This window comes from Micrasema longulum, unplaced genomic scaffold (assembly GCF_059751315.1).
Source record: "Micrasema longulum isolate JH-2025_06_02 unplaced genomic scaffold, ASM5975131v1 h1tg000098l, whole genome shotgun sequence".
Lineage (NCBI taxonomy): Eukaryota > Metazoa > Arthropoda > Insecta > Trichoptera > Brachycentridae > Micrasema > Micrasema longulum.
The window spans coordinates 530968-554155 of NW_028277304.1; the positions used below are offsets into that span (position 1 = coordinate 530968).

A 23188-nucleotide genomic window follows, 5' to 3' on the forward strand; every position below is an offset into this window, starting at 1 on the left:
ATGTACGGTCCCAAATGAGTTTTTTTATAACCCCTGGGATTTTAATATTTTGTCCGTGTATTATATGTTTTACTTATAATAAAAGAAAGTATCCGAAGGATAGCTTTTGTAGATTGTAGTTATCATAGTTACTGCCGGACATGTGGCTAACTTCTGCAAGGCAAGATGATTCTTATTGATGATTTTTGTGCTTATGCTGCTGAATTTAACTATGTCTTGGTTCAGCTTCCCCAATCAATTACACGGTACCTCATGACATAATTTGCCAAGCAAAGCAGAAGCCTTTTAAGTCTTTGTACATCTGTATATTTTTTTCAAAAAATGCTTTTTTAATAACGAAAACATATGAAAATCGGTCCGTTTACTTTGAATATTATTACATTGTCAACTGCACCGCAATATTTTCTCATCGTTTTCAGTTGTTCTGGAGAAAATTACAAAACGTTTTGGTAAACTTTCATCCGGTTAACATTTCCAACAAATAAAGAGAACACGTTTTCCTTGTATAAATTGCATTTATCTCGTATGAAACGTTGTTTAAGGCTGTGATATTAAAGAACCCGTATCTTTGGCCGCGTTCCAAATATCCGTATATTTATATCATGCACTTGTCTGCATTTAAATGCATTTGAAATTTTACTTCGGGACACAATATAGCAAGTTACATCCGCGTACCTTCGGCGGGATAAAAATTATCATGGTTACGCGGTCTGGAATGTTCTTGGCAAAAGTTGCTCTCACTTAACTTGCCCTAAGAAGTAATTGACAGTTGGTTACACCATATTCACTATCCGTGTTTGTACTTGGTTGCGACGTTACATTTATTTGCTACCTACTGGGCTCTAGTTTAGATGTTGCGATTATACTACTGTGGGTACAATATTTTTCTCTCCGGCTCTAATAACATTCAAATGGTCACCGAGTGAAGACGCAATTTCAACATAACGGTTGGATGAAGCCCAGTACAAGGTAGGTAATTGCATTTGTCTGTATTGGAGTTCAGTGGCAAAGAATAGAAAGACTACGCAAATCCGCGAACCAGCAATATTCGAGGGTCCATCAGCTTCTGACGAGTGGCGCAATCACAATAGATTACGTTGGTTTTTGTTTATTTCTATTTTATGAAAAACAATTTTAATAAACAAACAAGTAGTATTTGCATGAAATTAAAGTTTTTGCAAGTAAAAATATAACGACATCACAAATTGTACACACTTGAAAGTATAAACAAAAGATAATACAAGAAACAAAGGAGTTTGGGGATGAAAAGATAACGCAGGGGAGAGATAGATGGATTTTAACAATAGATTTAACGAATTCGGAATTCACTCTTAGTAATTTCAAGAGAACGCAGTATGTACACAATGATAAAACATGCGACATTCTGTATTAAAACGTTTTTTTTTATCACACCTAAAATTTACAACTAAAATACTCATGTATGTACACTAGGCAAAGACAAAAGACAATACTTCTGCTCCCAAAGAAAAAAACAAATTACGGACAAAGGCATTATACTTTTCTGGCCCCTAATATCCATAAAAAAATATATATATATTGAATGTACCTACCTATTGTATAGACATTTTTGTTAACTGTGTATTTGTATTGTATTTTATATTGGATTAAATAAATAAATAAATAAAAACAAATGTATCCACTTGTAATACATATTATTTAAAATAACCTGATTTCTAGCAAATGCTGTGGGTGTTTTCTGCAAATTGAGAAATTCCGTTTTTGAAATTAGCACTCTTTTCAGAAGGTGATTATTACAGTTTTCTACATAAAAGCGGCCAGGCTGTTTTGACCAGAAGATAGAATTCACTTTACTGCTCCCGATAACACTAATATGTTATTTTTACAAAATTTTGGACCATCTGTTTTCTACACAACTATGATCAATCTCGTTTGTAATTTGAATTTACCCATTATATCATCATCATACCCCTGTCTTCAACTGATGGTGCATAGGGCACTGCATTACTAAACCAAATGCAATGTATATTGATCTTTTATTACATTCAGGTAATTTGATCTGTCTTGCGCTTTAGGGCGTCCAGGGCCGCGATAACAAACGCTATCTTCATCGGTACATACCGAGACGGTATTCTTAACTTATGTACTGTCTTTATCTACCTCAGTGTGTTCTACCGATTTGTCATCATATGATCGAATCCAACCAATGAATGACCCCTAAATTTAGTCCGCGTTCCTTACTTAGTTAAAAATTTAAGTTCTCATATATATATTAAAAGGGTTTCAAAGCGATTATAAACTCCAATAAATTCCAATTAAAGCAAAAAAAGACAGCTTGGGCATGATTTTATTTGACTTATGACAATTACCAAGACGGTATGCTTAACTTTTGTCTGTATTTATCTATCGATGTGTTACAAAGCCGGCTCATTTGACATTTCGATACCAACGCATAGTAAAATAGAAAGAAAATGTTTAAAATCTTTTTTTTTTTATGGTGGTAATGTTTTTATTGAAAGATATTGTTATATATAAATCAGGTAGCATCTAGCCATTGCATATAGCCATTCGGATTCATTATTGACAACCCTGAAGTTATGCGGAGCATTAGCTTTTATGTTCTGAATAATTACCTTAGACAGCGTCAGCATAGACATATACAGGACCAACCTGCCAATGGTTATGCTTGTTGGAAGGACTATCTCTATATTAAACAATATTACTTTGGACATTGACATTTTTCACGTCTCTGAGGGAGTTTTTCGTTACAAGATTCTCTTACTTTTTATAACATATTATTCTCCGGATATTATGTATACTTATGTGATATTTATATATATACTTAATTTTACCTTATCATTTTAATTATTTCTGTATGTATGAATTAAGATATTTTCTTTTGTAATGTACATATATATGAATAAATAAAATTGAAAAAATTTAAATAACTGATAACTATCTCAGAATTTAATTCGACTTCAAAACCTGCTTAATTCTCTCTCGTATTTTAAATATTATTTTACAAAACACACTGGCCACCTCAGAATGATTAACAAAAACTGCTCGGTGGAACAAAATTTTTATTACTAGATCTATCAGCAGATATGTGTACCGTGAGGTACTAGATCCTTCGGTACATACCGATGTACCTACCTCAAAACTTGTAGGTGTTGTTCTATATTGCGGCGTAGAACCACCTTTTTAATCAATATTTCATGTCGACATCTCAGGTATCGAACCCAAGCATGGTGAGCGAAGGCGTCAACCACTACACTACGAGGCGCAATTATCTCCACTCGATTTTCTTATTCATGATTTTTACCTGAGAGAAGACTTCGAGTTAAAAATAGGATTATGGTTCTATTTCACACGCAGAACTGTATTATTACTCCACCCGGACCTAAACAAAAAACGCGTTTTTTTCAAAAAAGTGCCTACAGCTTGATAATATACTGCATAAATAATGATAAAACACAAAAGGCAATCATGACGTTGCGAAACGTCTTATCGTATTATATTAGTTAAATTTTGTATATTTAATGTATGTATGTATGTATATGCGCATGGGTATGTGAATGTGTGTATGTGTATTTATGTGTGTATGTATGTGTGTATGTATATATGTATATGTTTGTATGTATGTGGGTATGTATATGTACATATATGTGTATGTATCAATATGTATATACTAGTAAATTTTTATTTTATTTGTATGTTCTTTCTTTTAATTTGTAAATAATTATTACGTATTAAAATGTAATAGCCTATCTTGGAACGGAGTATGTACCCTTATTAACTGGGCAAAGTGTACAAAAAAAATTATGCAATATTATAATATGTATAAATAAATATCACGTGAAGTCTAGATTCCTATATAAAGGATGAAAAGAGCTCTCCATCCTTATTGGGATTTCTATCAATATACTATGTTGAATAATGGTAGGTATTTAGTATTTAGGGGTTGTATTTTTACCTTAATCAATATTGTCTCTGGTGTGTCTAATATGAACCGGTGAACAAGTGATCAACTATCCCAGCCGGAGATAAATGACTCTTGTGACACTCTGTGCACGGATCGCGGTAAATCGTCGGAGATATTAGGATGTTTATTATTGTCACTGGCGTTCGGCAGTTAAAAACTCTCAGCGGGGGAGAGTGGGGCGTGATTGATACCGGCCATTTGTATTGTCAGTGTGCCATATTACCGCCGACTCCCCTGCCCCTTAAATGTTACCCTGAGCCGACGCATTAGTCGGTCGTCCTTATTCACTTTGTTCATCGAAATATGCAATCTGTAAACTGCCACCAAACGCATTTAGTTTCGTAATCAATTTGCAACTGCAAAACTTTTTTTTCGTGGCTCGTGTTGCGGAATTACGAATCAGAGGTCTAAGGCTCGCACCCCACTCTACTCTACTTTTTAATAGCGAACAATGTTTTGAGTTTGTCTTAATTTTTGCATAGAAGATCTGGATTCAACCTTTTAAAGATCTGTTAATATTAACATAGAGTATGACAGAGATTTATTTATTTTTATTTATTTTATTTTATTTAGGAAACATACAGTACAGTTACAAAGTTTTATATTTTACACAGTTAAACTTAAATCTAATGGACCAGCGAAGTTTTCATATTATAAAGTAATTATATGTAAGGTTATTAATTAAATAACAAAAAAGAGAAGGTAAAAAAACATAAACAGAAGTTGTATAAAAATTAAAATTAAATTTAAAAAAATGAAAAAAAATTGTAAAAGTAATTAAAAGTTTAGAATAAAGAATAAAAACATGCTCAGATGTAAAAATAAAATAAAATAATAATAACATTTTTTAAAAAGGAAAAACATAAATATACACATACATATTTTAAGGGATTCAAACAAACGATGAGACGAATCTTTAAAGAATCTTTAAATAAGAAAATAAATTTAAGTCAATTTAAAAACATCTTCAAAATTAATGACACATAGTAAGAGCAGCAATATATTGATTTTAAATACACATACAATATAAGTAATTAAAAGTAGTTTAAAAGTATAAAAACGTGTGAATGCAGCAGAGAAAACAAAAAGAATAACAGGTGTAGGTAATATTTAAAAAAGCAATATAAGGAGAAGATTTTAAACCAATAATTGATAAAATTTCAGTAAAGCGATTTTCGCAGTAATACACATTTCAGTAGAAAAAATAGATGAAAATTAACAATATCAACCTATGTAATATATATGTAGAGATAAAAAACATTTTGGAGAGGGGAATACAGAAGTCAGTGCTCATGACCTGTCATTGGCTGGTTTATGTAGCCACTTATTACTCTGTGTAAAATTCGCCATTCTGTCTTTATTTGAACAAGTTATTATATCATTACAATGGAATTCCATCAAGAATTGTCAATAAATAACATAAATCTTTTTTTTTTTAATTCCAATTTTTAAATTGGATCTCAAAAAATTATTCAGGACCTTTTTAATACAATGTCGGTGCCTAGAATAATGAGGAGCCCAGATTGTAGAGTTGTACTCTAAACTGTTGGGTTGCATAAAACTTCCTCTTTGTGAAGGCCTGTAGTTGCATTCCATTTACGCCGTTTACGATGATTCGCCCTTACCATGTTGTCCGGTTCATGGATTTTCGTCAAATCAACCTGCGTCCAATTTTACCTCCTTCCAATTTCACGACTGACGGAAACCCAGAGCCACACACTAAACCTAAATCGATTTTCTCTGTATCTCCTGACGGCCTGTATTTTTAAGGCAATTACTACATTCCTTTGAAGTGTACCTCGTCTCGTATGGAATTCTCTTTGTCCCTTTTGACTTACTAAAACCACCCTTTGTTTATGGATAACGTTGCGCAGCCTCCACTTTCAATTATTTACTTGTCTGTTTATCTCAATAAAATTACATTTAAAACTATTGAGGTCGTTTTGTTCACCGAATTTTATTGTTCAGTGGCATTTTTTCATCTTAAAACTTCAATATTCTCCTTCGTCGCACTAGACACACTACGTTATTTAGCAACGACAAAAACAGCGCATCTCAGAGTTCTCTATCAGGAAGAGCAATCAGTCATTTTTCAAAGTTTGAAAATGTATACGATTTTGACTTATTTAACGACTCACCTCTCCGCTATAAACGGAAATTGAGTCTCATTGACAATAATAATATTTAGTCTTTAAAAAAAAAAAAAAAGATAATATACAAAGACAAAAAAATACCAAATCTTCTATACAAATAATATAAACACCACATTTTATCCACTTCACTCCTTAAGCCACACTACATATTCACAATCGCGTTTATCTTTTAAAGTCACTTGCCAAAATAGCGTAGTACTTTTTTTTCAGTACAGTCGGTTAAAATTAAGCGATGTAATTATTCTGAATTCAATGTTGGGCAAAAATCAAACATTTTATTTAAAACTGAGGCAGCTAAGTCTTAATTTCCTGAAATTTCCTAATTAATGAATTTCTGAAATTTACAAAAGGGTTGTTCATGGTTACATTACAGAAAAAAATCCAAGAAAAGTAATATTCATAGTCACAGGAATTAAAAGATCATCACAGGGTGTCAGTTTTTCCGAATTATTTTTTGATACTTATAATTTGAAAAGTACTTTACAATTTTTTTTCAAAATATTTTTCTGATACAATTATCGTAACAATACGAATTGCCTATGACGTTGATCTTGTGTTGGGTATATAATAGGGAAATATCACATACTAAGAATACCGATAAAAATATATGAAATGGATTTATAAAAATGAATTGTATTTTTAAAATCAATATTTGGCCTAACAAGTCGCGTTTTTTTTGCAACGAATTTTTTTTTTACATTTATGTTTCAAAAAATTTCTCTACAATATCCATATTAATTTTCAATTTACAATCAGTTATTCATGATTTTTAAAATACAATTAATTATTCTAAGAGGTGACGTCGAGATTCGTAGTAATGTTCCAAACAAATTTCAATGGCCAGGAACCAAGTAACATGAATCGTTACGTATTAGGGGCTTGGCCAATGGAATGACCGTTTTTGCGGTAATTGAAACTTACAAATTTAAAAATATTTTTTATGCTAGGTACTAATAATAAGCAAAAAAAATTTTTTTTACTGGACAGTATTTCATAGACCTTTATTACTTTAAAAATGTAAAAAAATAAATTTATATATTCCTGTTGTTACTGTTCAAGGATTATGTTTTTTTTTTGTGACAATCTATAATTGTATTAAAATAAATATGAAATAAATCGTCATCATCATTTTCTGCCACAGTAGTGCATAGGGGATTGCATTGGTGCATTAATAGGATCTTTTCACTGTTTTTATTTACAAATAAGTAAAAAATTACGTTTGTAACGGTATTAATACTTTTTTCTTGCGACGTCAGATAAATTTTCTACAAAACCTTAAAATGTGCATATTTTGAAATGCACGAAAACGAGACGTTTCGCGCCCTGTGGAACAAACGGCACAAGTGACGTTTTAGCGACAAACTTTCACGCAATGTTTATTAAAAGCGCAGTCGGCGGTCGTAATACGTGACATCAAAACTGCCAACTGCCAGCCATTTTGTGTGTAAAAATTACAAAAGGAAACTTGTTTTGAATACATTGACAATTCGATAATTCGATCATTAGAATCGTAAAAATCCGCTTTAAATATATATTCTACTTTTAGCGTTATTCTCGACTTGTGAAAATACCATATTACAGCGTAACTTAATCTTCAAGGTAAGTCCTGCTTCGGGCGTCCGGCCAAGAAAAATAAAATATTGCAGTGTAAAGCCACCTTTAGAACATACATTTTACGTCCACCCGACTAAGAATCAAACCTAGAACCTCAAACTGGTAAGTGAACGCGCCAACCACTAAACTACGAGGCGAACTTATCTCCATTCCATTTTCTTATTCCGGATTTTTACCTGAGAGCAGCCATCGATTCGAAAATACTCGTCCTGGACTCTGGTTTTATTTCTCACATAGAACTGTGTTCGCCTTGACACAGAGCGAAGCAGAATGATAAATTTTACATTTAATAACATATCCACGTACGTAGTATAAAAGTTACTAGTACTTACCTATTTTTACAAGCTGAAGTATAATTATTGGTACTTTTTTACTGCGAAATCCAACTGAACTAAAAATGAGATCAAAGAAAATAAGTGCTTTTGCGTTGCCCTTTGAATTTTCCTCTTCTCAAATGTCATATTTTCTCAATTGCTTAAAAATTCCGTTTGATGTAATAGCGTTCCAGATAAAGCTCAACACCCCTAAATCGTCCGTCATATTTTATGAAAAATGAGTATTTTATTTATTTTATTTTATTCAGCTTTTGATGTCGAAATATAAGGAAATTTACATCAGCCAGTCGGTTTCACGATTAATTCGTTTGCAAGTAAATATAATGTTGCTTCTGAGTCTCATTGATCTATGTGTCCTTCAAACAAGCGTACTACGGTTGAGCTTAGTTAAATAATACATCTTTGATCTCATGAATTCAACAATATTTTATTAAGAACCATTATAAACTGCTGTATAAAAATTTTGTAGACGTTTCTGTTTGGCAGATAATGTTTTTGAGAAGGATATGTCAAAGCATAGGCATTAATAGGACTCACAACCTGGCATTGTATGGTTTACATGATCACTTTACTCATAGTGTATCTTTCGGATCAGGTTGTGGTCTCGTGGTCATAATGTGGACCTACAGACTGAAGTATCTCGATTTCTATTTTTCCAACGCAAGTTATTTACGACTTTTAGGAAATGGTCTGGAAATTTAAATACTTGAGTAAATCCTGACAGACATAATGACGGACAACAAATTTACAACACTAGGCAAAGACAAAAGACAATACTTCTGATCCTAAAGAAAAAAACAAATTACGGACAAAGACATTGTACTTTTCTGGCCCCTAAGCTATACAACTTTTTAAGCAAGGACATATTGGCGAACAAAATGAAAAACAATATTTTCAAAGCTAGAGTCCATAAATGGATTGCTAAAATGACTAGACAAGAAGCTGAGGAATATATTTCATATATAAGAATATAATTTTAGTTTCTTGAAAGTCCTTTTTCGTTTTATTGATGTAGGTACGAGTATGTTTGAAGTTTTTATATACCTATTTTATTTCTTTTGAATTTTTACACAATTGATGTGAAATTATGTACAATTATGTATAAAAAAAATAATACACTGACACTTCGGAACGTGCCTGTGGGCCAGTGGAGTGGCTACATCCATAAATAAAAATATATTGAATGTACCGTACCCATTGTATAAACATTTTTGTTAATTTTATATTGGATTAAATAAATAAATAAAAATAAAATAAAAAGAACTCAAGTATTTCTACTCAAAAAGATATCGATACAAATATGTATAAATATACGGTTTTTCAAGGCCAGACCGCGAAACTTCAGAGGAACATTCCTCATAGTAAGCTGTAAAAAAAAAACTTATATTTTTAGCAAAAAGTCATTTTCAAAATTGTAATCTCAAAATGTAGTAAATCCTTAATTTCTCGGACAAGTCCCTCCACAAACCCCTACCCCTCTCCTACCCAGCCGCTTCCCTTGTCCGCGTCTGGTGCGTATCGCTTCGCTGGTCAAATACGTTTTAATCGCAATTTTTTTGTCGGGGAGGGGTAGACGTTTGTGGAAGGTAGCATCCCATCCGAGAAATTAAGGATTTATAATGACTTTTTGGAAAAAAATTATTAGATTTTTTTTAAAGCTATGAAAACTGTTCCATTGAAGTTTCGCGGTCTGGCCGTAAAAAACCGTGTATATATATATATATGTATAAATGATAAGCGCCGTGGCGCAGTTGGTTAGAGGCCAACTGTGAAACTGGCGTCGCGGGTTCTATTCCTAAGAAATATTATTTTCTCAATTGGTTTGAATGTTGTGTGTTTTCATAATATTCTTCCATATAACCTCTTTCCTCTAAAATAGAAGCTTCGCGGGTTATTTCTTTAAAATCAAATATGTAATATTAATACTAAATGCAAGTCTTTAAATCTTTGGTGATATTTTAAGCTTCCCGAGTCTGAACGTAAAAATAATCCGTGAGCTTCTGAGGTAAAGACCCCAAACCAGACCCAGAAATGACCCCAGACCAGACCCAGAAAAGATCCCAGACCACACCCAGAAAAGACCAAGACCAGGAAGATCCCAGCTGAAATGCTATAAATACGACTTCAATTATTTTATTTAATGTCATTTTTGTGTTTATAGAACTGTTTCACAACATTTCTAGCTTTCTGCGAAATTCATTATTTGTTTCCATAAAATACTGTAATGAGAGAATGCTTTATGATATCGTACTGCTCTCACTATGACACGTTGAATATCACTGATCTAATGTCACGCCATCCGTTAACGTGGTGGTACAGCGGGGAGTTGGGAGGGGGAATGCGTGTAAAATTTAAAGAATGAAATCTGGATTTTTGTGGTTATGGCTAAAAAAACCAAGCAAGTAGCAAAAAGCACACGTGAAAACTGACCAACATATCAAAGCGATAAATTTTCATGTTTGCTGTTTGTTGTTTTACACAGTTCTTTTAATTTCTTTTTAACATTTTTTTCTCTCTTTTGGTTTGAATTAAACAAAATATTTTCTTGGTCTTTTTTTTACTTTAAATTGTCACGTTTACATTATGTTTTTTTTTTCTTTTGCATTTCAGACGTTTTAAATATTTGTAAACTATTGGTATTTTTTTTTAATGTTATGTTTCAATTATAACTCAACTTGACTTACCTTTTCGTATGTTGAATGATGTATTTTTCACTTTACATGTAAAAGGCACTGTGTGCCGTTTATTTGAATAAAATAAAATGTCTTACTCGTTTCCTTTGATTTGCTTTGTGTATAGTTTCATAGTTTTGAATAATTGAACGGAACCAACTCCATGTAACACACACGCGCTGACATAGGATAGGCTTTGTTGATTTGCGTTCAGGAACCGTGAAAGCCTTACTGAAGTGGAAGGCTCTCGGGGACGTAAAGCAAATCTTCAATCCTAATTAGAGAACTCTGATGCCTCTATTTCCCGAAAACGGACTAACCGGGTTGTAATAATAATATTTCATTTATATAATATAGTGGTTTATTCGATTTCCCGACTATTCTCTAACAAATAGCTCTAAATGTTCCTTATGTGGACTCGTATATAATGAAATTCTGGTCCTCGGTTATCTATCATAAGACTAATCATCGTTTTTGATCAAAAATTATCCTTTATTAGGCACATAAATAATATAACTAGTAAATCTCTAAAAATGTTAGGCTTCATGTTACGTGTGACAAAGGAATTCAAAAACATAGGCACTTTGAAGTTGATGTATACTTCATTAGTGAGAAGCCAGTTAGAGTATAACTCTACAATATGGACTCTTTACTACAACTGTCACCAAAATTCTCTTGAAAAAGTAAAAAAAAAATCTTACGGTATATAAATTTTAAACTTAGAATCAGTCATGAATTTTTAAATTACAACTTTTTACTAAAAACATTAAATTTGTTAAAACTTAACGATAGAAGAAAAATTATAGACCTTTTAAATTTATTCAAAATTGGAAATTCAATATGGGATTGCCCTGAACTATTATCTCTCATCAACTTCAGGGTGCCTGGAAGAATGAATAGACAGGTGCCACCGTTTTGTAGCAACAATTCACGGACAGTGTATACTTGTAATGCCGTATTCAATAGACTTCATGAACTCGGCAATAGTTATTCCCACATATCTGATATATTTAGTGTAGGGTATTGTTCCTATAGAACAAACCTTTTGAACTTTTTTAAAGATGGTGAATGGTAATTATATTTATTTATTCATGCATTTCAATTAATATATATTTACAGTTTTTTGTTCACTTCACCTAGCTGTGTGACACAGTACTTATGATTTTCTTGTTGTTTTACTGTAAAATATTTTATTATTTAAACTTTCTACTGAATATGCTGTTTAATTATTAGGTTAATTTTGTAAACATAAATCTTGTATAATTTTTGGTTTAATTTTTTTTTTAAATCTTGGGTATAATAAGGTAATTCATGTTTTAAAATAAAAATATTAAGCCAAATATGTTAATATTATAAATGTTTGTATAAGGCAGATTTGCCGTTTATGTTTATAAAATAAATAAATAAATACCTACCTACCCGGGATAATCCGAATTGTTAACCGAATAATCCGAATTGTTAATGTCAATATTGTAATTTATATAACTTTACTAATCAATCAAAAATAAATAATTCAATAAATTCCTAGCATCTACTTGTGTTTGATTTTTCTTTTATTATTTCGGGGCCTAAATAGGATATCTGGGGTCCCCTGATAGCATATTTTTTTAATAACTTGTTTGTTAATCATCATATTATTGATTGCATTTTGTGCACAATCCTACCCCGTAATAATACAAATCTATCAAAATTATTTAAATATTTTTCTGCCCAAGTTTTTCAATAATAGTTTTTTTATTTATTTATTTATATATACGCCCAATGGGCATTTTTATCGACATATTTATACATAGAAAATTATTATAAAAAAAATTAGAAAGACTCATTGGTTTATAGTAGACTTTGTGGGAGTAAAAGCGGGAGAGGGGTTTTTATAATTGAATTTGATTCAGTGATCGTTTGAAAGAAGACAACTTGTTATCAAAGAAATCAAGACTGGTATGTCTGTTGGCAGACCTAAGAATTCTGGGCATAGGGGAATGAAAACCATAGTTAGTTCTGTGGATATCGGTATGAAAGAGTAAGTTTTGTCTGAGGTTTCTAGTTGGGATATTTAATTTTATTGAGCTCAGTAGTTCAGGCGCATCAAAGAGTGAATTGAGAATTTTAAATAGGACTATAAGGTCGGATTTATTTCGTTTACATTTATCTTTGCTTCCCCTTAGCGTGAACAGCAAAACTTACAATTCATCCCTCTTCAGTGTAATCATCTTTGATATGTTAGTCAGTTTGCACGTGTGGTTTTTGCTATTTGGCCACTTTTTTCCAGCCATAACCACTAAAATCTGAATTTCGAGCTACGTATTTTACATGCATCTCCCCTCCCAACTCCCCGCTGTACCACCACGCTAACTGATAGCGTGACATTAGATCAGTGTTGTTCAACGTGTCTCAACGGGAGCAACGCGATGTCAAATTGCATGCTCTCGCAACAGTATTTTCTAAAAAAATGTATGAATTTCTCATAAAACTCGAAATATCATAAAACAGTGACAATCATGATGTCATTTTTTTAAAGTCGTATTAAAGCATTTCAGCTGGGGTATTCCTCGAACCTGCCTTCAGGAACTCACGGTTTTTTTACGTTCGGGTTCAAAAAGGTTAAAAAATAAGTATTTTTGTGATTTGACTCAAAATTAAGATGTTATTACAATATTTAACGTGGAAAATCAGAAAGTTACACCACTAGGCGAACAAACCATAAAACCGCATCATTTTGATTCCGCAAAATATGTAAATTTATCCGCCATAAAATAAATTATATTCATTCCTTTTTTAATCTTCTTTCTCTATCCCCGTTTTATTAATAAGTTAAAATTTTAGTCCTGTGGGAATTTAAAACTTGTGCCAGACTTAGCGGAGATTTCCTTTTGTGATTCAAATCCTTTCTCCTAGACGTTTTTTTTCAGACTTTATCCACATTTCTCCTGTGACGTCTTAAGCCGAGAGACACTGTTTGGTCTTATTTTTCGTCTGCAATAGCGCAATTTCCTTGCAACTGCATTTTTCTCACGCTATTCTTACCCGATCTGCATTATATTTCCACTTCACTTGTTGCAATTATTTCCATCTTTGTGACGATAGAAATTGTCCCATTAAATTTTTCCATTGTAGAACCTTAATATCATTGTTTTCCTTTACTTTATTTGACCAGTTATATCGGTTAACCAATATTTTAATTATATACCCATGTTTAATTTTTTTTTTTTTTTTTTTAATCTACTAATCTAATGGCTAATCTTTTCGAGGGCGTCTATGTGTGCATTAAAATAATTCAAATCATGCACAACTCATATCTAACAGCTTTTTTGATATACATATTGAAACACGTTTTAAAAATACTTTTTTTAGTAACTAACCGTTTACATGGTTATCAATGGATTGCTTATAGGGTGTTAACCTGTTAACATAAGTCCGTTTTTTTTATCATTTAAAAATGAGCACAAAAGCAATAAAAAATGGTAAAGTTTATACGGCGTTAGAAATAAAATCTTCTGTTCTACAAGAAATTATGTTTGCTTTTACGTTATATATTTCATTTTATTTGATTTCAAGTCTTTAAAATGGAATGTCAAGTAGACGTAAAATAAATAAGCATTTTAATAAGAATTCGTTTGGACAATTTTCGCCTTTAAAATTAATAAAACAAATAATGTTACTGTATTTTACTGGTTTTTAAAATAATAATTTATGACTGTATGATGCCCATTTATTCCATTAATATTTACATTACATAACATAATTTTTGTTAAAATATTCATCACTCAATTTCTACAAAAAACGAGATACGCCTTTTTGAAAGATGGACTACGTGTAATCTTAGAACCTTGGAAAGAAGGTAATCCAGAAGAACATAATATGCACTTCATTGGATTGAGAAAAGAAGGAAGTGAAGTCTTCACTGATTTGGATTAAATTGATAGTACAATATTAATTCGCCTAAATGATTAAACTTTTTTGAAGCCTCGAAATTATTTTTGGAAGCCACCAGATCATAAGATATAACAAATGGAATAAGTGTTTTCATAAGACAACATTTATTCCATTTATTTTAATATTTATGTCGTTAAAATCGTCTTCCTTACATACTGTTCCAACTTTTCCAATACAAACTTGGTCAGCTTCTGTTTGCGTTTTCATGACATCCGAGAATATATCACTGCAACTTCTTCGCTTCTCCAAACTTCATGAATCGTGGATGGTAAACGCTTCAACAGTCGCCAACTTTTACTTTAAACTTTGCTACACTTCCAATCTTCTTATTTGGTCGTCGGCGCCGTTTTATTCCATATGAAAAAAATCTTTGTTTATTTTTCAGAATTATTGTTTAATTATTATTGTTACACCATCCGCACTTGATTGTGCATAAGGCACCGCATTACTACAGCAAATACCGTGTATCTCAATTATCTGTTACATAACGATACATAAATATGCATTTGTCTGTGAAATATTGCAGTTTAGAACGACGTTTTAAATCAATTTTATTTCATGTCGATCCTGCCATGAATCGAGCTCGGAACCTTAAGTAGGCGAATGCGCCAACCACTACACTGCTCATTGAACCTATTTCTACTGAATTTCCATTTTTAAGATTTTTTCCTAAAAGAGCAGTCTAGTTGAAAATATTTAACCAGGATTATGTTTCTATTTCATTTGTATGCAGAAACAATATTAATTATATAAATTCACGATCTAATGTTGTAAATGTTTTTTAATGAATGTGGCTTGAGAGAACAATTTCTGATTTGTATGTTTTTCTTTACTAACGTTTTATAAAGAGTCCGAACTAAATTTAACTTGTGTGCAAGTGTTCTTATCAACTAAATGTAAATATCAACTGGATTATTATACAAATGTATTTATCAATTAAATTAATAAACAAACTAATCGTGTGGTTGTTGTCTCGTAGCGTTGTTGTGGGTTTACGATCAAATGTCCGGGGCTCAAATTCTATCACAATTCAATTCCCATTTTTTCAGCACAAGCTATTAAAGACTATTCGAAAATTTAATTATTTGTGTATACATTAAGAACACTAATATTTCTTTGTAAAAACGAATAAACTAAATTTATAGCTGGCTATAAATCTATACATTTTATTTCAAACTCTTAATTATAACCTCACCCACCCCTCACCTGAAAAAAAAATCATTTTTTTACATCCCTTTCATGATTTAATTTACATTACGACATTGTTCCCTTATATGCCACGGAATCACCTGTCCTAAGGATGGGTTGCACCATCCAAAATCGGTTGATACAAATGCCAAATCTAATTAATGGTATTTATTGTAAAAATAATTTAATCTTTCATTGTATTTGGTTGTTTTTTCCCCAATGGCGTTTGTTGCTTGCTATGCTGCATACTGCCATCTGTGTTTCTTTTACGGAAACAATTTTCAAGTTGTCTTTTTCGGGAGCTTTTCTACCCTTGCATAATATGAGCTTGCACTAGCTTTGCGCCAAGCTTTCGGTCCGTTCGCTAGATGGCAGTATACGTTGGGAAATTAATTTCAATGTTTTCTTTACATTTTTTTAACAAATCAAATTGCAATGATCTTTTACCAAAATACTCCCATTTATATGTCGTTTGAAATACTAGTTTCCCGACAAAATTTTGATGATTTTAAGATATATTTATGAATTTACATATTCTGTAATCACAATCTTCTAATCCACTTGACATATCACCACATAGGTATTTTTATTTATTTTATTTATTTATTTAATTTTACAATACGCCCAAGGGGCATTTACAAAAAATATACAGTTAAGTACAAACATAGTGCGTAAAAATTGAAAAGATAAACAATACATTTAGAAACAATAAGAAGCATACTGCCATGCAAAATAAAAAGTGAAACTTTAAATAGTAAAAAGAAAAAAAAAAATTATATGGATATAATAAAAGTAATTGAATTAAAAAGCAAATTGTAAGTAACTTGTAAAGAATTCAAACAAAAAAATAAATACATTTTCATATACTTATAAGTATAAAAATAAATATACAGGTAACTACAAACAAAGAAAGTAATAATTTTATAAATACACAACACATTAAAAGAAATAAAAAAAGATTTTATATACATGTAGAAACAATAAAAAGCAAACTGCAATGCAAAATAAAAAGCGAAACTTTGCATAAAAAAAAAAAGATTAAAAATATGAATATAAGAACAGTGTTAAAATTAAAAAACAAATTGTAAATAACTTGTTAAGAATTCTAAATATATATATACACACATATATACGTATAAAAAAAATGTTATTAACAAATTAATCTTAAAAACAAATAATGAAAATTAGTTAACAGTAAGTATATATGTGAAAATAATATAATATACGGTACACAAAAATATTTGATAAATTAATATCAGAAAGAGATAAGATAATAATAATACACATCAAAAACGGAGAAAGAATTGTATGAAAAAGAAAGTTCTATTACGACATTAATAATTTGCTTCAAACAGTGCATTTAAGAACGTTTTAAAATTAATAATTGTCGTATTAAAAATGTCTATTTCACAAGTAAATTTGTTGGCTAAGGAATGTAAACGCGGAATCGGAGAGTGTCGTGCATAGTTAGTACCCACGTATGTACTCGTAGTTGCAAACAACTCCGTACTTCTAGTGACTCGATTAGGTATTTTGAAGTTAATGAGATTCAGGAGTTCACAACAATCGAGCTCCGAATTTAAAATTTTAAATAAAAAAAGGTCATTTATTTTTCTACGATCTTCTAATAAAATTAAATTTAAAGTGTCTAATAAATACGTGTAATTTATGTTATTTAAGGGAATATTTAATTAAAAATTTACAAATCTCAAATACTTTTTTTGAATTCTCTCTATGTTCTTAATGTGTAATTTATACAGAGGAGACCACACAATGGAATTATATTCTAACTGACTGCGAACTAGTGCTACATACAAAATATTTATTACTTTAAGTGAATTAAAATCTTTGACAGTGCGAAGCAGGAAACCTAATGTTTTCATGCTTTTGTTCGTTATGTTGTTAATATGATTAACGAAATCTAATTTTACATCAAACACTATACCCATTGACCTACTATTAATTGATAAAGTTATCAATTCATTTAATGACTGTCCAGATTTGCTGGAGTTGATGTGTTTCCGTGTACCTGGTCGACATACCCGCCACAGATCTCCTTTTTGTTCTGCAAGGGCTAGGACCAACTATCACATGCATTCGCCTGTCCTTAGGCTCCACAAGATATGATAATCAGTAGGAGGACAAGGCTGATATATTTCGTGAATGTTTTTGGTTGCTTACGTGTATTTACCTTCTTGTTACTATTGTTATAGTCATGCAATTTTATCATTTTTATTATGTATCTATATAAATTACATTAATAACTATCACTATCAAAAAGATATTAATAATATTTTTTTATTGCGACACTTGAATTTTCTATTCGACTCTTCGTGTTTTAGCTCATCGGGCAGTTTATTTAGTTCGGAATGGCCAATATTTTCCAGAGACCTTTTGCCGAACGTTGTTGAGCGAAACTTAGACACATGAAGATTCCCTGAGTAACGCGTATTGTAATTGTGAATATCATGACCAAATGTGTAATTACACGACATTCTAATAATTTTACCTGCATGAAAATAATGCACGTTAAAAAAATATAACTCTTTTTTTATTGCTTATTTTTGTTCATTACTTACGTTCTGTTTTAGTGAACGCGCATTGCTAGTGTCATTATAATTAACCACTAAAAAGTAGTATAGAAAACAATTCTTAAAGTTCCATCGTAAAATTGATTTTTTTAACAAAAACACTGTCGTTATTTCGAGTTCCTAACCTAGAAAATATTTATAGAAAAGAAATCAAAGAGATCAACTAAACAGAATTTGACACTACCACATCTTCAATATTTTTTATTGTTTTCCAAAAATAAAATTTCGCAAAATTACAGATATTCAGACATAAAAAAACTTAAATATCGAAATAAAAGTCAAATATGTTCAAAATAAAGAAACAGAACGCTGAAAAAAAATCGTTACTCTTCTAATACCTCTTACTCATGAGGATTTTAAGGAATATTTTTTGTTTTTAAAAAAATATATGTGTTTTGAATCGTCTCAACTACTCGATTCAGTATAATGGATAACAAGAACATCTTTTCTTGTCTTTTTTTCTAATATATATTTTTTTACTTTTGCAGCTTTCGGAACTTGAGCAGCGGGTGGTGGAGGCAGAGGGGCGCGCGGAGGAAGCTGAAGACAAGGTAAATCAATAAATAGGTAGTACCTAAGTATTTTTCATTCTCAAAAAAACTTTATTGGAAATAATGCTTAAACGTTACCCCCCCTACCAGGGCCGAGATTATGAACTCTACCTTTATGGGTACATATCGAGACGGTAGAAAGTAAATTTGATATTCATGTACGAAAAAGTGTATATTTGTAAAAATTCAAAGTATCTTTGTCGGTAACCCATAACTGAACATATTTGCAAAAAAAAATTGAATAATTTTACTTTGTGTATAAAATTAAAGATAAATTTTAACTACCCATTATAATACGGGCCTAGGGCCCCGATTACAATGGGAAGTTAATAGATTAACAGGTTATCTTCGACTGTCTATAAAGAAAAGCCGATATTTGTTTACGAAAATGAGTATATTTGCACGAACATTTAGTACATTTTCGTCGGTAACTGATAATTGAACATGTTTAGAATAAAAAATTGTAAGCATATTCTATTTTTCATACAGAAAACTTAATTTTACTTTGTAGATAAAATGTTAACTTTCCATTGTAATTGGGACCCAGGTTAGAATGGGTTAGGTAACCTAACCTACACACTCTATTTGACACACCTATGTTACCAAACCTACATTCTCTATTTGAATCAACTAATTTGCTAACCGTCAGACAGTCTTATGGCAGGCGGTTCTAACTAACTTCTGGTCTTCAATAAATAATAAAATCCAACCAAATATTGAGATAAGATATGCAACGAGCAATAACTTTATGGTACCGCTAAGCAGAACTGCCTCTTTCAGAGGCATTTAACAGCATTGGGCCCCAGGTTTTTTAACGCCTTAAATCCTGACATAAAGCCTTTTGCAGTTGCAAGGTATAAAATAAGATTCTAGACTGTTCATATAATGACTTCGCCAAGGGCTTTGATACTGTCTTATTAAATAAGCTGTATGAGATCGATTTCTCGGATGGTATGTTAAAATTAATGGCGAGCTACCTCCAAAATAGAAACCAATACGTATCCTACGGTCTATTCGCGTCAGAGTGTTTCCATATTTCTCGGGTGTCCCGCAAGGCTCTAACCTGAGTCCATTGTAGTTCTCAATTTTCATTAATAATATTAAAAATGTAATTTTTAACTCATGTTTTCTATTGTTTATGGATGGCCTAAAACTATTCTTAAAGCTGGTAATTTCTGACGATTTTCGCCTTCTTCAAGCGGATATATCTAATTTATCTGAATGGGGAAGGCGAAACAAACTTAGGTTTAATGTTTCAAAGTGCTCGGTCACGTCCTTCACTAGGGCCCAAAAACTCTATTTTTTCGCTACAAAATGGATGACCAGAATCTGATACGAACATCGAATGTTGAGGATCTGGGCGCTAGATTTATGAGCGCCCTGACATTTCATGAACACATAGAGACAATCAGTGGTAATGCATTGAAGATGTTAGAGTTTGTTCTGTGTACTGCCAGGGTTTTCGAAAACACTCGCGTACTGAGAACTCTTTACAACTCCTTGGTGCGAAGTAGACTCGAGAGTGGCTCGATGATTTGGGGACCACATGAACTGAAGTACTCTCGTATGATAGAGAAAATCCAAAAAAAGTTTCTGAGATATATCTACATGAGAGAGTGCGGGCATTATCCTTGGCTCTACCCGACCGAGTTTCTCCAGGGTATGCTTGGCTACAACAGTTTAGAGACTAGAAGGAATGTGTATTTGACTACACATTTTTATCGATTGTTGCGCAGTATGATCGATAATTCTTAGATTATGATGAGCATTGGTTGATGAGCAAGACAGCGTCAGCATAGATTGTTTCATATTCCGATATACAGGACCTACCTGCGAATGGTTATGCCTGTTAGAAGGGCTACCGCTATGCTGAACAACATCGCTCTGGATATTGATCTGTTCCATGTATCCGAAGGGATTTTCCGGAGCAGGATTCTCCGACTACTTTGACATGAATCTCTTTCGTGTATTTTTTTTCTTTTTTATAATTTGTACGTATTGAATATATGTTTGTAATGTTTATGTTTTATTTAAATAAATGAATTGAATTGAATTGTGATTAGTTGGACAAAAAAATTTTAAAAAATATACTCGAAAATCCCAGTCCATCATTTAATTTTTTTTGTGGATTTTGATGCCAATGTGTCCTCCAAGATCATCGCTATGCTATGATTAAAAAGTATCTAAATTCAAATATTATTTAGTTTAGATACAGAGTGCAAATGTTTCTACATTATCGATCTTGTTCGTCGTATTCGGCCGTACATATTACATAAGTCCCCTTAAATACTTTCGTTAGGGGTTGCTACTCACCCTAACTGAAATTACTATCGGCACTAGTTCCTCCACACACTTGTTCAGCTTCAATCAATATTCACGCGTGACCATTTTTCATGTCGCAATTAGCGGTATTTAATTATCAATTAGTGCGATATGTAAATGTGATAGATATGGGCTTGGTACTGGGTTAATCACGGGATATGTAATCCAAAGTTTGATACTTTTTGTCGTAACTAATGATAGATAATAAAAAGACTTACGATGCGAACGTTGATGGATGCAAAAATAGAGGAAGACCTAGAAAGATATGGCAAGACCAAATTCAACTAACACTTGAAGATAGACATGTGAAAAGTCGGAATAATCGACGCGCTTGCATGAGAAGATGCATGAATGTAGAGGAAGCGAGATCTGTACGCCAATACAGAGTGATATGGCGTTCAATCCTCTCTTGATGGTTTGTGAGTTTGTTTTGTTTGACACGCAGCCTAGCTAAATCGCCATCAGCTAACAGGGGAGTGCATGAACATTGCTCAAAATACAACAATGGCCTACTACAGAGGGCGCTGTAAAAAAGATCAAGAACCCGAGACAGTTCTATCTCTTTTCCACGCCGACAGCTTCCTGACAAATATGTGACATTTTTGTTTTTGAAACTCCTGATAATAAAGTATTCTTACCTCTGTACAATTTATGAAAAATAAATCTCAATCTTTATCACGTAACGTGTAATAATCATGTTATATGTAATTCTGAATAAATGAAATGAAATATTATCAAATGGGGATAATCTTCCAACGAAGATTCCGACAAGTTTAATTTTAGTGAAAAATATAATATTTCAAACGTGTTTTAAGGACCAGAATCAGCTCCAAAACAAAAGATCCAGCCAGCTGTCGAACTAAAAAACTAACTTTTCTGTCTAATACTGACTACCAACATAAACAGAAAAAAATATCGACGTACTTTGTGATTCTTCTCAGTCGTTTGCTCTCGACAGAGCAGTTTGGAAAGAGGGAAGCATGTCGTTACGATCCGCCTCCATCCGATTATATCTTTAGCGCATTTGAAGAACTCCTGAAGAGGGTCGCCAGTTGCTTCCATCACCAAGTCTGTCAATCTGATAGGTTAAAACGAATAAACCAGCGGTGGCATCCGTGGTGTAGTGGTCAAGACGCTTGACTCACGCACGGAAGATTCCGGGTTCGATTCCCGGTGAGAACACAAAAATTTAAAAATGTGATTTTTCTCAAGCCTGGTTGTTCTGTAATGTAATTCGCCACTGTAATTGGGCCTCCTGGCCTGTTGTGGTGCAAAAAAATGAAATGAAATGAAATTCCGGATCTTCGCTGCCCCCTAGAGAGTGATTAATTTGAAGATTTTAATTTTACATTCTGCTTCGTATTATGGTCACACTGATAATTAAACGTCAAATGGTGTATAAAACTGCTTCAAAAACGGAAATAAAACTAATACGATTTAGTCAATTTAACTAAAAGTGTTTTGGGTAATGCTAAGGTCGCAATAATGTCCTAAATGAAAATCATCATGTTTGATTTCACGTGTTCATATTTTTTGACGTTTAATCAGTGTGGCCATAAATGAAGCAAAAATTCGTCGCATGGAAAAAATAAATATCTACAAATCAACCTCTACCTAGGGGATAGAGAAGATTCATAATAGGGTATTTTCACTTTTTTTTTTATTTTGCAAAAAAATAGAAAAAAAAATTACGATGGTAACTGTACAGTTTTTATTTTTTTATGTCCACGCGTTAATTTTTCAGAGCGGTTTAAAAACGTATACTTTGAATTGGCGCCAAAACGAACATTCGGATGCCGTATGGGCTTGTGACGTCACGCGTTACGAATTTGACTGACCGTTCAAACAAATTCATACGAATTTGTATA

At 32.1% G+C, this 23188-nt stretch overlaps 1 protein-coding gene across 2 annotated transcripts in view; it reads left to right on the forward strand.

Annotated features, from left to right (window-relative positions):
* The window catches only part of LOC148284657 (uncharacterized protein CG43867), a 650259-nt gene that overhangs the window by 524009 nt on the left and 103062 nt on the right, over positions 1 to 23188 (forward strand). For both annotated transcript variants that reach the window (XM_088236990.1, XM_088236998.1), the window contains one exon: positions 18936 to 18998. In XM_088236990.1, coding sequence (XP_088093116.1) covers positions 18936 to 18998 — 63 coding nt within the window. The remainder of the gene's footprint in view (positions 1 to 18935; positions 18999 to 23188) is intronic.